At 33.2% G+C, this 14,191-nt stretch overlaps 2 protein-coding genes across 2 annotated transcripts in view; one reads left to right on the top strand and one right to left on the bottom strand.

Annotated features, from left to right (window-relative positions):
- Nucleotides 1–6,762, bottom strand: part of HELRODRAFT_192463 (hypothetical protein) — an 8,453-nt gene extending 1,691 nt beyond the window's left edge. The window contains exons 1-13 of the mRNA XM_009022810.1: nt 6,348–6,762; nt 5,826–5,939; nt 5,615–5,751; nt 5,038–5,483; nt 4,470–4,703; nt 4,221–4,292; nt 2,500–2,590; nt 1,602–2,150; nt 1,281–1,462; nt 925–1,144; nt 744–832; nt 495–612; nt 1–233 (exon numbers count right to left, since the gene is read on the bottom strand). The exon at nt 1–233 is cut by the window's left edge and continues 146 nt beyond it. Coding sequence (XP_009021058.1) covers nt 1–233; nt 495–612; nt 744–832; nt 925–1,144; nt 1,281–1,462; nt 1,602–2,150; nt 2,500–2,590; nt 4,221–4,292; nt 4,470–4,703; nt 5,038–5,483; nt 5,615–5,751; nt 5,826–5,939; nt 6,348–6,585 — 2,723 coding nt within the window. The 5' untranslated portion in view covers nt 6,586–6,762. The remainder of the gene's footprint in view (nt 234–494; nt 613–743; nt 833–924; nt 1,145–1,280; nt 1,463–1,601; nt 2,151–2,499; nt 2,591–4,220; nt 4,293–4,469; nt 4,704–5,037; nt 5,484–5,614; nt 5,752–5,825; nt 5,940–6,347) is intronic.
- Nucleotides 6,763–8,408: 1,646 nt separating this feature from the next.
- On the top strand, nt 8,409–12,385 carry HELRODRAFT_154931 (hypothetical protein). The gene is made up of 11 exons (XM_009022809.1): nt 8,409–8,472; nt 8,600–8,758; nt 9,045–9,236; nt 9,373–9,478; nt 9,745–9,847; nt 10,061–10,183; nt 10,405–10,604; nt 10,888–11,121; nt 11,400–11,525; nt 11,774–11,901; nt 12,018–12,385. Exons 1-11 carry the CDS (start codon nt 8,429–8,431, stop codon nt 12,082–12,084), a joined length of 1,482 nt encoding a protein of 493 aa, XP_009021057.1. The 5' UTR covers nt 8,409–8,428; the 3' UTR covers nt 12,085–12,385.
- Nucleotides 12,386–14,191: the final 1,806 nt, after the last annotated feature.

Below are 14,191 nucleotides of genomic sequence, written 5' to 3'. Positions count from 1 at the left end.
CTGTGGTTAATTAACCTTTGACCTATCGTCGCCATAGTCGTAGGATGGAGATTTCTGTCACGATGGTGATGTTGTTGTTGATGATGGCGACGATGTTGCTGCTGTGGCTGCTGCTGTTGCTGCTGGCGATTGTGGTGGTGATGATGATGATGATTTGAGAGGCTGTAGTCGTCATCGTCGTCGTCATCGTCTTCAACGCTTTCGCCGTCAAAACTGTTGTTGGTGGCTCTTAGCTGTTGTCGATGTACGTGATGATGATGATGACGACGACGATGATGATAGTAATGATGATGATGATGTTGTTGTTGTTGTAGATGATGATGATGATGTTGCAGATGAAGATGATGATGATGGTGACGTTGTTGATGATGGCAGGAATGGGGGTGATAATTTAAGGGATGGCAATTTTTTTTTTGGATAACAATCAATCACCATCAAAGCATGAATTTGCCATCATCATCATTATCATCATCGTCGTCATCATCACCTCTCACCTTATTATCGCCATCTCCATTCCTTGCAATGATGACGTCATCGTCGTTTGTCCTGTTGAAACGGGACTCGCCGAATTTCGGGTTTTCCCTCTTCCCAGCTTCCTTCGCGTGGGACGATCTATATTTAGAATGAAATTCTATTTCCGTACTGCTATCATTATCACCGATACTACTACTACTACTAATAATAAAAACAACAACAATAACAATAACAACCGTAACAACAACAATAATAATAATGAGACTCACGTGACACCGGCGATATTCATAGCTTCAGTAGCATCTTTGGTGTTTCTGCGCCTCTTCAAGTCAATCTTGTCCAGCATCTTCCTATAAGCCTGCGATGATGATGATGACGACGACGATAATGATGATGGAGGTGTCGATAATGATACCAATAACGGAACCACACGCGCGCACGCAAACCAACTTTTTTAATGTAATCCATCAATTCGAGATCCCGCCTCTTCTGCAGTAGCTCCATCTTGACATTGCCGTAGGCGTCACTGATTATAGCGACAAACATGCCAGCCAATAGGATGAGGAGGATGAAGATGACGATTATGAAATAGGCGGGGCCAAGAACGCTATTGGTCGAGAGGATTGAGTCGTAGTTGAAATCCCCCAAAAGAATTTTGAACTGGGAATACCTTGTGGCGAAGATAACGATGACAATGACGAAGATAATAATAATAATAACAATAATATGAATAATAAAAATTACCATTTTTCAATTAATAATATTCGATACACGCCCCAAACAAAAATCGTTTAATCTATACTAACAGAGCCCCCTCAAAAGTGTTGAACCCTGGAACGGTCGACCCGAATAGAAAGTAGGCAAGTAGGGCAAACGAGACGTAAACAAGGGTGAATATAAAGGTGAAGGTCACGATCTCGGACAGGCAGCTACTTAAGGTCATTGATAATTGGGTCATGGTTCGTGTCAGGCCAATGAACTTGAATAACTGTCGAGATTTTTCATCGGTCGGTTGGTTTGTTGTGTGGAGTGGTTGAATGATTTTTTTTTAAAAAACAACAATCAACTAACAAACTGACAGACAGACAGACAAACAAACAGACAGACAGACAAATAAACATACAAACCTTAATCCAACAACAGAATAAGGTGACAGCCATGAACCCCATATAAATACCTTCTAGTTCAGCCAGTGAGTTCAAATCAACATGATGTGAAAGAACATTATAGCCATATATATTACCATCACCACCATAATTACCATTACTGTTCCTTGTGTCATTGTAAGTATTGTTATTATTAGACGATGATGACGTTGTTGTTGGGGTGATGTTGATGTTGTTGTTAGTTTTGGTAGAATTAGTTGTTGGTACATTAAAACCGATACCATTACTACCACTAAAAGTAGTAGTACTGCTGCTACTTCTACTACCACTACTACTTCTTGTAGTAGTGGTCAAAAATCCGTCATCGCTACCGCGACTACCGTTATTATTATTATTGTTGTTGTTATTGTTGTCGAAGTTGTTGTTGTTGTTGTAGTTGTTGAGTATGGTGTCATTCAGCCTGGTGGTCTTCAGGATGGTGAGGACGAGGCACGTGACGAGCAGAAGCACGATTATGACGTCATTAACGTTGAAGAAGGATCTCCAGTAGCCGCATCTCAATCTGTAGATCTGGAGTGGAGAGGTAAGAGGAAAGAAAAAATGAATAAAGGTGAGAGATTGAATGAAGAGAAAGAGAAAAAAGATAAAGGTTGAAAGAAAGATTAAAAATAGAAAGAAAAAAAGAAATATAGATATATATATATAGATAGGTAGATAGATAGATTGAGAGAAAATAAAATTAAGAAACTTTCCAATGAATATTTTTGCGACAAGAATAATTAGATCTGAAATGCAAACGATAATAATATAGTTTTCGATACTGACGATTACGTCACGACGACGACGATGACGTCACGTTACGATGGCGACGACAATGATGTTAATAATAATGATGAGAGGTGGTTGTGGTGATACTGACCTCAATAACTTCTTCAATGGCAAAGTATATGAGGAAGATGACGACGATGATTTCAAATGCTAACTGGACAAACTCAAACGCTGTGCCATACCTATGTCATGATCAGTAGTAGAAGTAGTAGTAGTAATAGTAGTAGTGGTAATATTAGTAGTAGTAGTAGTGGTAGCAGTAGTATTAGTAGAGATCGTTTCATTCTGATCATCATCCTTTATGCCGACGACACAACAATCTTATTCCAAAGTCCCTTCTTAGAAGATTTCAGCGCGCTAATTAATCATGAATTGGCTTCTTTATTTGAATAGTGTCATATAAATAAACTACAAATAAATTATAATAAGATTTTTTTTTATAATATTTGGTCTAAAAGTAATCACCAGTCAAATTAACCTTAACATATATATTAATAACATTAATGTTAATAGAGTTGAAAGTATTAAATTTCTAGGCGTTAAAATCAGGTCCGATCTAACCCAACTAATCATATAACATATATATATATATTTATTTATTTATTTATTAGGAAGCCAAACAAATGTCTTTAAAAATCTCAAAAACAATTGGTATTATAATAAAATTAAGACGTATATACACATTTCATGTTGTTAAAATGATTTATTATTCCGTAATATATCTCTACCTGATATACAGCCGACCCATGTGGGATAACAATCCCAGTTGTCATTAATAGTGAAGTGCAACTATATTTTTAAGAGTTCTTTATGGATTGAAAAAAAAATTGATCATGCATCACATTTTCTTTGAACTAAGTAAGATTCCAACAATAGTTAATTTATACAAATTTTATTTACTGTCATTTATTTACAAATTAAGTCCTACCTCGGGGAACCTGGTCTCTGGACGCAAAACGAAGATTGATTCATTTATTTACAAATTATATATTTTGAATGTCTCTCCTATAACGCATTTAAAACAATTTCAAATTTTAAGTCTACCGTTAGTTTTCAATCTAGACATAGATTTGAGTTCTACTTGCCTGTAGTAAGGACAAAAGTTCTCAAAAACAGTACTTTAATGACAGACCTCAGACTATGGAACAAGCTTCCAAGTGATAGCCAGCGGTGTAACTGCTTTTCATGTATTTAATGTAATTATATCTGATACTATTTGATCTTTATAGTTTTGTGTATTTCTGTTTTTGTTATTCGAATGTTCTCCTTGTCTTCAGACATACTTTTTAATTTTGTAGCTTCATGGAATAAGTGAAATTTTCTATGTTTAATTAATTGGTTAATTTACTCTCTTCCGAATATCGATTAATTAATCTTTTTCTGTGAGAAAATGTGAAAAATTTTTTGACAGATTCATTTACATTTTACTTTCGATTAAGCAAACTCGTTTACTCAATAATATTATATTTAGTTATTTATTATTCATTATTTATATTTTCATTTCGTTTATTTACTATTTTTATTTCTTTATGTTTGTTGATCGCAGCACAAGCCTTGCTGGCTTCTGGTTTTTTTCATCAATAAAATGAAAGGAATTGAAAAATCGTCATCGTCATGATTTCTAAACCGTATCATCACTATTATTTGTTATCAACATTGCAATTAGCAAGCCTAATCCTCATCATCATCATCATCACCCTTCATAATTATCATTATCATCATCATCACCGTAATTATCATCACCATCGTAATCACCATCAGCATCATCACTACCATCATCATCATCATCACTAACATCATCATCATCACTACCTGAGCAATTTTACACTCTTCATATGCCAGGAGGAGACCATTCCCCCACAGACAGGAAACTCCGTCAGCAATCTTGATAATGATGTCAATCGTGGTGGCGGTGATGATAATGATTAAGATATTAACTGAGGCTTTGATTACAATGATGATGATGATGATGATGATAATTTGATGATAATTTGTAATGATGATGATGATGATGATTATGAAGCAACAACAGCAGCAACAACAGCTGCAGCAGAAACCAACCTAACAATGCACAACAGATCGATGTTAGCATTATAGAGAGAAAAATCGATAAACACGGCTCTGGTTGGTCCATACTCCAGCCAATCGTATCTCTCCAAATTTTCAAGGTCATATTTTGAATATTCATAAGTTGTATTCAGGTCGTGTACGTAACCACCTTCACTGTAAGTAGCTATACGACCGGAAAAGCTGCTTAAGCTGCTGCCCAACTGATCAGCTGACTGGTAGAACCAGCTGTTTTAGAAATCAATAATAATGGTGATGATGATGACATCACTTAGTGATCATGAATAAAGGAAGGTTAATGAATGAAGGAAATAAGAGCTGTGCGACGATGATGAGGAAGAAGATGATGATGATAGCATAGCAATTGTAAGTAAGCAAAACTTCAATGGTAATGATGATGATGATGATAATTAGAACGATGATGATGATGAATAATAAGAACAGACAGACAAACAAACAAACAAACAAACAACAACAACAATAATCCTAATACAGACGAAGAAACAACAACAAAAAAGATAACGATGATGAATGATAAAAACAAAATAAAATAAACAAATACGCGTTTGAATGGTCGGGTCCATAAATGGTCCGATCTTCTGCACTGTAAGAATAACCCTGGTAACAAGGGTACCCGTCGTTAGTACTCCCCTTACCGGTGCTGCCACCCCCGCCGTTGCTGTCAATACCGCTATTGTAGGTCGAGGCGTAGAGCTGTTTGGAAACTTTGCAGCTGCCATTTAGACTTCTTACCAGTCGCAATCTCGCTACTCCGAAAGGCTTGTAACCAGGTATCTCAGATGTTGATGATGATTGGGGAGATGATGATGATGATGGCGGCGGTGTTGATGATGATGATGGCGGCGGTGTTGATGATGATGATGGGGTTGTCAGTGATGATGATGTCGTCGTTGGTGTTGGCAATCCGGATTTGTCCGTTTCTGGGATCTTAGTTACTGGGACCATATTGTCCGGATAGAGACCGTTTAAAAGTGGGCCCTGAGAAAACTGGACAATGATGATGATGATGATAACGATGATGACCTAATTTATGATGATGATGACCTAATTAACAAAGAAGACACACAAACACATAAACACACAAGCACGCACGCGCATGCAAAAACACACATACCCACCTGATACCAATGTTTTATGACCTTCATATTTTTAAAGGTCACAAAGGGGTCACTAGGATGAACAGGAGAGTCCAGAAAGGTCATAGCCAAAGTCCTCGAAAAGTAAAAATCAGTTGGTGACGTCTTGCTGAAAGTCACTGAAATTATTATTGTCATTATTATTAATAATCATCATCATCATCATCTTACATCAGTAACTACAATATCTCACCGAAAGTAACAAAGAATAGAAAGATAACATAGATGACTAATTCTCTAATCAATAATCTCATTCTAGTGTCTTTGTTATTTTTAGTGTCTTCCATCTGGTTAGTGGCCCAAATTTCTTGACAATAAAAATAAATATTAATGTCTGTTATTATTTAATTTAATATAATTATTTATTATTATTAATCTTTTTTGTTGTGTGATTTTTTAAACATTAGTTTAATTTTTGCACAATACATTTAACAAAATAAATTCTGTTAAATTAATGAATTTATTAAAAATAATTAGATGAACCAATAAAATCTAGCTAGCTAAATAACATTTTAAATTTTTAATAAAATATTTGAATATAAAAAACTGAGTAAAATAATTTATATAATTAATAATATTAAAATAATTTATATAATTAATAACATTAAGATTAAAATAATTTATATAATTATTATTTTTCAAATAATTTATATATATAATTATAATATAATAATAATTATTTAAAAAATCTATCCCATCCTTAAATCCCACTAACTCCTAATCAATGATAATCCCTTGAGGCAGCACCATTTTATTTTCCCACCGAAACAACAATCTCCACCGTCTTCTCCACCACTGTCAGCCCCATGCTGACCAGGATCCCTTACTTGACGATCATCATTTTCAACGATTATTTCGTCGATAGGTGAACCGGCCGGACGAACGTTGCCAACTTCAAACTCGTCTCCCCAAGTACTGCCGGACGATACAGATGAGGATCGATCGATTGGCATTGTCGTACTCCACTGTTACTGGCTAACTAATGAGTCTCAGAAACCTCTCAGAGGCAACCAACAATTATTCAATTATTCGCTTATTTAGCAATTATTTTAATAGATTGTGTTTTAAAATTCGCCATTTTAAACGAATTATCGTAAAATAAAACGGTTAAAACTTCGATTAAAGTGTTTTATTTACAACTTATTAAATCTAAAAAACAAAGTAAAAATAAACCCACAACAAAAAACTTTTTGAAATTAAGTAGATGTTTAGCATTCGAATTTAGATAAAATAATTATGACAATTGAAGTGATACCATGGTATTTACCATTGATTTGCCAGGTATTGTCAAGTTATCGTCGAATTAATTGCATGGCTTATACAAATGAGTAGTATTAAACTCTAAAATAACTTGAAACTTTGAAGAACATACATCTGACATTTTAATGTACCACAAATAAGTAGCAGACGTGGAAAAAACGCGTTATACAATATCCATGTTTATGATATACCAGAATATCATTGTACTCGCCACGACTCGGAAGAGGATACAGTATCAATCATCTTCTGCTATATCATTGTGTTATTTCAAATGAATGAATGAATGAATGAATGAATGAATGAATGAATGAATGAATGAATGAATGAATGAATGAATGAATGAATGAATGAATGAATGAATGAATGAATGAATGAATGAATGAATTCGAAACTTTAAAAATTTACTTGCTGCCTTTGCGTTCATTTGTCAGTTCTCGTTTATACCTATCTATATCAATCATAAAATCATTTATAAAATAATTAAATTATAAAATATTAACTCATAATACTTGTATTAGTATAATGGTTAAAAACACGAGGTTTGGCGTTGATTTGTCATGAATGGGGTTGGAGCTGATGTTACGGTTCCTGCTAACTGACTAGTAGATACATATCTGTTAAAGTAACCGGATTCTATCGCGTCTTTATCCAGGCCTTTTGAGATGATGAAATTTCAGAGTTATTTCACTAAATATGTTACAGTAACGGTATAAGTAGTACAAAGTAGTAATTAGTAATAGTTTTGTAAAAAAAAGTAAAATTTTCGTACCAATAAATGAAAAATGGTAGTATTTATAACTATTAAATGTAGAAATAAAGTAGGTTTTAGTCATGGTTTTAGTACTTATCTGTAATTTTTAGCTAATACTAAGTAACGTTGTTGTATTTTCGTATTAATAATGGGTAACATCATGGTAATCGTAAGTAATAATGAGTAATTTTGTAATGATATGAAGTAATATTGAAGAAATAATAAATTTTATCGTAATATTGCAGTATTTATGAGTAAGATTGCAGAATTTATGAGTAGTATTGCCGTATTATTAAACAGTACTTTAGTTTTAATGAATAATTTAGAATTATAAATATAAATACTTTATAGACACATATATAGAATATACTGAGATTATATAGAATATACTCTATATATATGTATATAGACTTAAGAAATAATTGGCAATTTTCATACAAAATTATTGATTCTATGGTCTATTTATTAAAAGTTAACTTCGATAATAACATTAGCAGGTGATCTAATTTTTGTACCTGCCTACGTATCTAACTATTCTCTGGACCCCCTCTTTTAGAATCTGTTTGGGCAAGGACAAAGGATAGTGTTACTGTTAATGGTTAGATTTCATAAAATAATTAATAATAAGTAAAAATAAAAGAATTAATTAATTGATCAATCATAAAATAAAATAATAATCAATTAAAAATTAATTATTTTAACTAATTTTGACAAATTTAAAATCCAGTTAATTTAAATTTTATTAAAAACCAGAACGAGAATATAAAAAATTGACTGTCAAAAATATGGAGGCTTTTGTTGCCTATTGTCATGATTTAGATTTGTTGAGGTAAGAAGGTTTGATATTTAATAAATATTATTTATAATATTAGTTATAAACAAAATTTAATTAATATTAAATTAAATAATGATATATAAATACACAATCATTATTTTTGTTTTAAACATTAATAAAACAGCCCCAAAGATAAATGTCTTATAGCAACGACTGCCACAATTTCGGCTCTATGTGGATCATTTTTTCTGTGGAAAAAATTGAAAAATAATAAAAAATTGGACATCCACATGGATGGAGTTGTCTCACCTGGATTTGAAAAAGTTGCAGATGCATTTAGGTGGAAAAATTTTTCATTATTTTTTGTTATCTTATTTTATTTGTGTTTTTTTCACTGTTCTCTCTGGTATTTCTAAGAGTTTTAGACAACAATAAAAGCACACTATGTGTAAAAGTAAATCTAAATTATAAATATACATGAGATTAATATAGCCACAGACACACACTTCATGTGATAGTTGGGGATCGGTTTGCATTCAAACGTGGTTACAGCATCATCGGGACCATGCACCTTATCTTATTCTTTATATGCCATCTTGCCGTCAATTAAATTATATAATTATTAGGAAAAATCTAGAGACTGGCTGGGAAAAAGGCGGGAATTTTTCCGCTTATTACAATGGAAATTTGGTCGTAGACCTTTGGGGAGGTTTCGCTGATGAAGAAAGTTTGAAATTGAGGAGAGAAGATTCTACATCTCTGGCTTTTTCTGCTACCAAGGGTGTTGTGGCTATCTGCATGGCTCACCTGGTTGAGAGGTATTCATTTTTGTATAAGATAATGGTCTCATCTTGTCTCTAGTCTTGTTTCTAGTCTTGTTTAGTCTAGTCTGGTGTAGTCTAATTTAGTTCAATTTGTTTTAACTGTAATTTTATTTATTTCCTTTTTCTAAAGAGGATATCTTGATTACAAAAAGACTGTAGCGACTTATTGGTCGGAGTTTGCTCAAAATGGAAAAGAGAATATAACAGTAGAGATGCTTCTGAGTCATCAGGTTGACACAAACTTCAAAAATTATTTTTCAAAATTATTTTTTAAATGTTTTATAGCTTTTATTTAATAATATCATGTTGCAGGGAGACCAGGTTGGAATGCGAAGTGATCCTTACCTATCATACGCAATGTGTGTGTGTGTGTGTGTGTGCGTGCGTTCGTATGTGTGTGCGTGTCACTTCTGAGAATTAATTAATTAAAAGAAGGTTAAGAATAATAATAAAAAAAAATAATTATTATAATTATTATTTAATTATTTCAAAATTCTAGTCAGGACTTTATTTTATTAGCGGAGGATTTGATTTCTCTATGATAATGGATGACAATGAAAAGTTGGAGCGTCTGCTTGCCGAGCAAAAACCCATGTGGAAGCCAGGTGCTTAATGATGATGACGACGAAGATGACGATAATGTTGATTATGATGACCAGGCGACTAATGGTGAAGATGATGACGAAGACGACAACCATGGTGATGGTGATGATGGTAATAATATTAGTAGTTGTAGTTGTAGCAAACTAGTAGCAACTGTAGTTCAGTTGAAGCATTGGCAGTAAGAGTAATAATAATAATAATAATAATTTTACCAGGAACTAAACATGGCTACCACGCAATGACCTTTGGCCTCTACTGTGACCAGCTGGTCAGAAGGGTCGACCCCAAACGTAGAACTCTCTGGGAGTACTATGAAGAGGAGATCGCCATTCCGTTTGGTACGATGACGTCATAATAATAATATTTCTACTACCACTGCTACTACTACTACTACTACTGCTGCTGCTGCTTATGTCGCTACAGATGCTACTGCTTCTGCTACTACTATTACTACTACAAATACATTATAATATTAATTATTATTATTTTTATTGTGACGATAAATATCAAAAACAGTAATGACGTATTTCTTCCTCACCACCGTAAACAAAAAACATAGATATCGAGTTCACCATGCAAGAGAAACTGGAAAACTTCTACAAGGCTTGCAGACACGGAAGGGCGAATTTTGGCTGGGGCTTTACCCTCTTCAGGACCTTGCCAGTCATGCTGGGATACTGTTTCACCCTTTTGTGGTACTACATCCAGAATGGTAAGATTTACATGAGGAATTTATTCGGAAATGTTAGGGACCTTGACGTACGTAGTATTGGTTTACCCTTTTATATGTGTTTTTTTGGGGTTGTATTGTTTTACCTATATGGGGTATCATGTGAAGTTTCTACATAAGGGGCTTATTTGGTGAACATTTGGTGCCTTTGTAGCATAGTGGAATGCATTTTTTTAATTTGTTTCTATTTTTTTATTTTATTTTTGTTTTAATTTGTTGGCTTTTAGCATATTTTTGTTTAGATATAGTGTAATAATCATAATTATAATTTTAATATTTTTAACAACGATAAAATATTTACAACATCAACAGTACAAAAGGTTCAACGACCCCTACATTAGAAACATACCCTGCGGCTCTTCCTCTGGCGTGGGCACTGCCAGGGGTCTGGCCAAACTTTATGGCATCCTAGCCAATCAGGGGCTACTACCCGATAGCTCAAATGACCTTTTGACCTTTAGTAAGGACCAGTTATCTGATGTCGAAATAGCCGAAAATTTTGTTGTTAATTTGCATAGACCGCAGGATGGAAGTTCTGGAAAAATAGTTTGTGTGTTTCGTCATTGGTGGATTATTTATTCATCGCCTCGTTAATGATTGGCTTATAATTTAAGGTTTTAATTTTTATAGCGCTTTACATTCGTTTGGGTTCTGCTTTACACAAAGGCACGGATGGCATTCTTTACATATTTGCAAACCAACGTAGTTGTGGATATCTTTGAATTTTAACACAAAACAGAGAACTTTATTTGGCTTACTATTATAAGATATATTGATTGATTTATTCAATCATTCATTCGTTTATTCATTCATTTCAAATTAAGCTGTTGAAACCGGAAACGATAAACTTGTTGTCGGAACAGCTGACCGAAGAAAGAGACCACGTTATCGTCGCCAAGTTACCGTTTGGCAGAGGAATGATGGTGGATTTTAACTACAGAAACAAAAAAGTAAATTTATTTGTTTTCTTTGATTTTTTTATTTGGATTTGTTAATGCATATTCAATGCACGCATGTGCACTTGCTTGTTTAGTCTTAGCTATCGTAACTATGGAATCAGTTTTTTATATTAAAAACTAATTTTAAAAATTCAAAATCACTTACAGTTAATTGTCTCAAATCGCCGAATTCAAATGAACAACCTTAAAAAAATGACATAAAATTTGTTTGATCTATAATCTACAAATAAAAACACCAGAGATTAGTATTCGGGCACATGGGGGCAGGTTGCCAGGTGGGTCTCTGTGACCCCAAGCTCAAAATCGGGTGGGCCTACCTCACTAATTATGCCAACCCCTTCTACGGCCTTGACAACGTTGAAATGAGGTTTGTTTTTTTTCTATTTTTTATGAAAGATTGCATAAATAAATAATTGTATTATTGTTGTTGGTATAATTATTTTGAATTATTATGAATTATTATTTTTAATATTATTTTTTCAGGTATGACCCGCTCGAGAAAGCCTTATACGAATGCGTTGAAAATATAAAGGATTATAAAATCATGTAATAGTAGTAGTAACAGCAGCCGAAATAGTGGTAGTAGCAGTAGTAACTTTGACAGCTTCAGCGGCGCTTGCTTTGAAGCTACTAAACTTGGGTATAAGCATTTGGGCGGATCTTTTACTAACTTTAAAATGTGTTTTTAAGCCCAGTTGAATTTTTTAGAAATTAGATTATATAAATTTGATTGATTGATTTCTCCCTGATTCTGCATGTCACTTCAAGCCCAAAACCATCGGTCTTATACTCAATTATGCTCATGTTCAAGTTATTTTTGTGTTTTTATTTACAAAATAGATTATTTTATTGATTAAAAAAATAAAAATTGAAACACCTCCATTTATTAAAATGTTATAGTCAATATCAGTTGAAACCCCTCTACTACTGATGTGTTCGTTTCTTATTGAAGCTTCGTCACTTGAAGCGTCAGACCAACGGGTCCTATACCGCTCATATTCAAATTATACGGAAATGATTGTTTTATTAATTCGTTAAAAAATTATAAGCCAAAAAAGTTAAAGATGCCATATTACTCGATGTCAAATTCAATAAGACACCGATAGCACCGAACGAAAGATTTTCAACTTCTATACTGGTTCGATTTTAATAAAATTTGTTTTAAAATGTATAAGAATGATTGATTATTGAAATAATGACAAGTAGTTTTTGGGCAGTGGTTATTATAAGTAGAGTAAAATTTCAAATATTATAAAAAAAACACCAGAGGTTGGTATTTGGGCACGTGGGGGGCGGAAGGTCAGATGAGCCTCTGTGACCCCAAACTCAAAATCGGCTGGGCCTACCTTACTAATTATGCCAACCCTTAACACGGTATTGACAACCTCGAAATGAGGTTTGGTTCTTCTATGCCTTATAATTAATTATGCAAATAATTATAAGAATTATTGTTATTATTATTATTACAAATTATTATTGTTAATATTATTATTACAAATTATTATTATTGTTTCAGGTATGACCCGCTAGAGAAAGCTCTATACGAGTGTGTTGAAAATACGGAGGATAATAAAATCATGTACTAGTAGTAGTAGTTGTTGTTGTAGCAGAAGTAGTTGTTGTAGTAGTAGTAGAATTAGCAGTAGTAGCTTCAACGGCTTCGGCGGTGCTTGTTTGAAGCCATTTGAAGTACTCGGCTTGAGTCTAAGCACTTATGCATACCTTTTAATAACTTATAAATGTGATTCCGAGAGAGAGAGAGAGAGATTGATTACAAGATTGAAAGAGTGAGAGAAAAAAAAGAATAAAAGAATATTATGTCAAAATGATTGTCATTTGTATACTTTTTTCGTTTTGATGTTATCGATCGTTGTATGAACACCATTTTTTGATTTGATGCTTTTATACGATTACTATTTTTGTTCATCCATATTTTGGATTATATATATGTATAGAGAGAGAGAGAGAGAGAGAGAGAGAGAGAGAGAGAGAGAGAGAGAGAGAGAGAGAGAGAGAGGAGAGAGAGAGAGGAGAGAGAGAGAGATACTACATGGCTCTCTCGAAAATTTTATGCAAATTAGTTTTGAACGAAATAAATTAAATAAATAAATTAGAAAATATTTTTTTAACTTCTCAAAATCTCGACTCTTGAATTTTAAATAAACTTTCACTCTGATTTCGGAATTGTGTTTATTCAGTTGTTATTGACAATATTATTATTATTATTATTATTATTTATTATTCATTATTATTATTATTATTGTTATTTCTTTCTAAATCTAATTTAAATTGCTTTTTTCACGAATTAAACACTCTTTTGCTAAATCTGCATTTACTTTTTCTGGTCCTTTTCTCTGGAACTCTCTACCTCCTTCTCTGACTACTTCTCCATCACTTACGAAGCTCAGAGCGGATCTTAAGACCCATCTGTTTGCAAAATTCATTGAGGAGCGCTGTTGAACATCGCGGAAATAGCGCTTTATAAACTAATTGATGGAATGAATGAATGATTGATTGATTGATGGAATGAATGAATGAATGATTGATTGATTGATTGATTGATTGATTGATTGATTGATTGATTGATTGATTGATTGATTGATTGATTGATTGATTGATTGATTGATTGATTGATTGATTGATTGATTGATTGATTG

This window comes from Helobdella robusta, assembly GCF_000326865.2.
Source record: "Helobdella robusta unplaced genomic scaffold HELROscaffold_33, whole genome shotgun sequence".
NCBI classification, from domain to species: Eukaryota; Metazoa; Annelida; class Clitellata; order Rhynchobdellida; family Glossiphoniidae; genus Helobdella; species Helobdella robusta.
The sequence above is the reverse complement of the archived record's forward strand: the minus strand, read 5'-3'. Positions and strand labels throughout refer to the sequence as shown.

Excerpts from the sequence above, each read along its gene's own strand:
- HELRODRAFT_154931 (XM_009022809.1), top strand. The coding sequence starts at position 8,429 with ATGGAGGCTTTTGTTGCCTATTGTCATGATTTAGATTTGTTGAG. Across the intron at positions 8,473-8,599 it reads CATGATTTAGATTTGTTGAG|CAGCCCCAAAGATAAATGTC; the intron begins GTAAGAAGGTTT and ends ACATTAATAAAA. Across the intron at positions 10,605-10,887 it reads GAAATGTTAGGGACCTTGAC|TACAAAAGGTTCAACGACCC; the intron begins GTACGTAGTATT and ends CAACATCAACAG.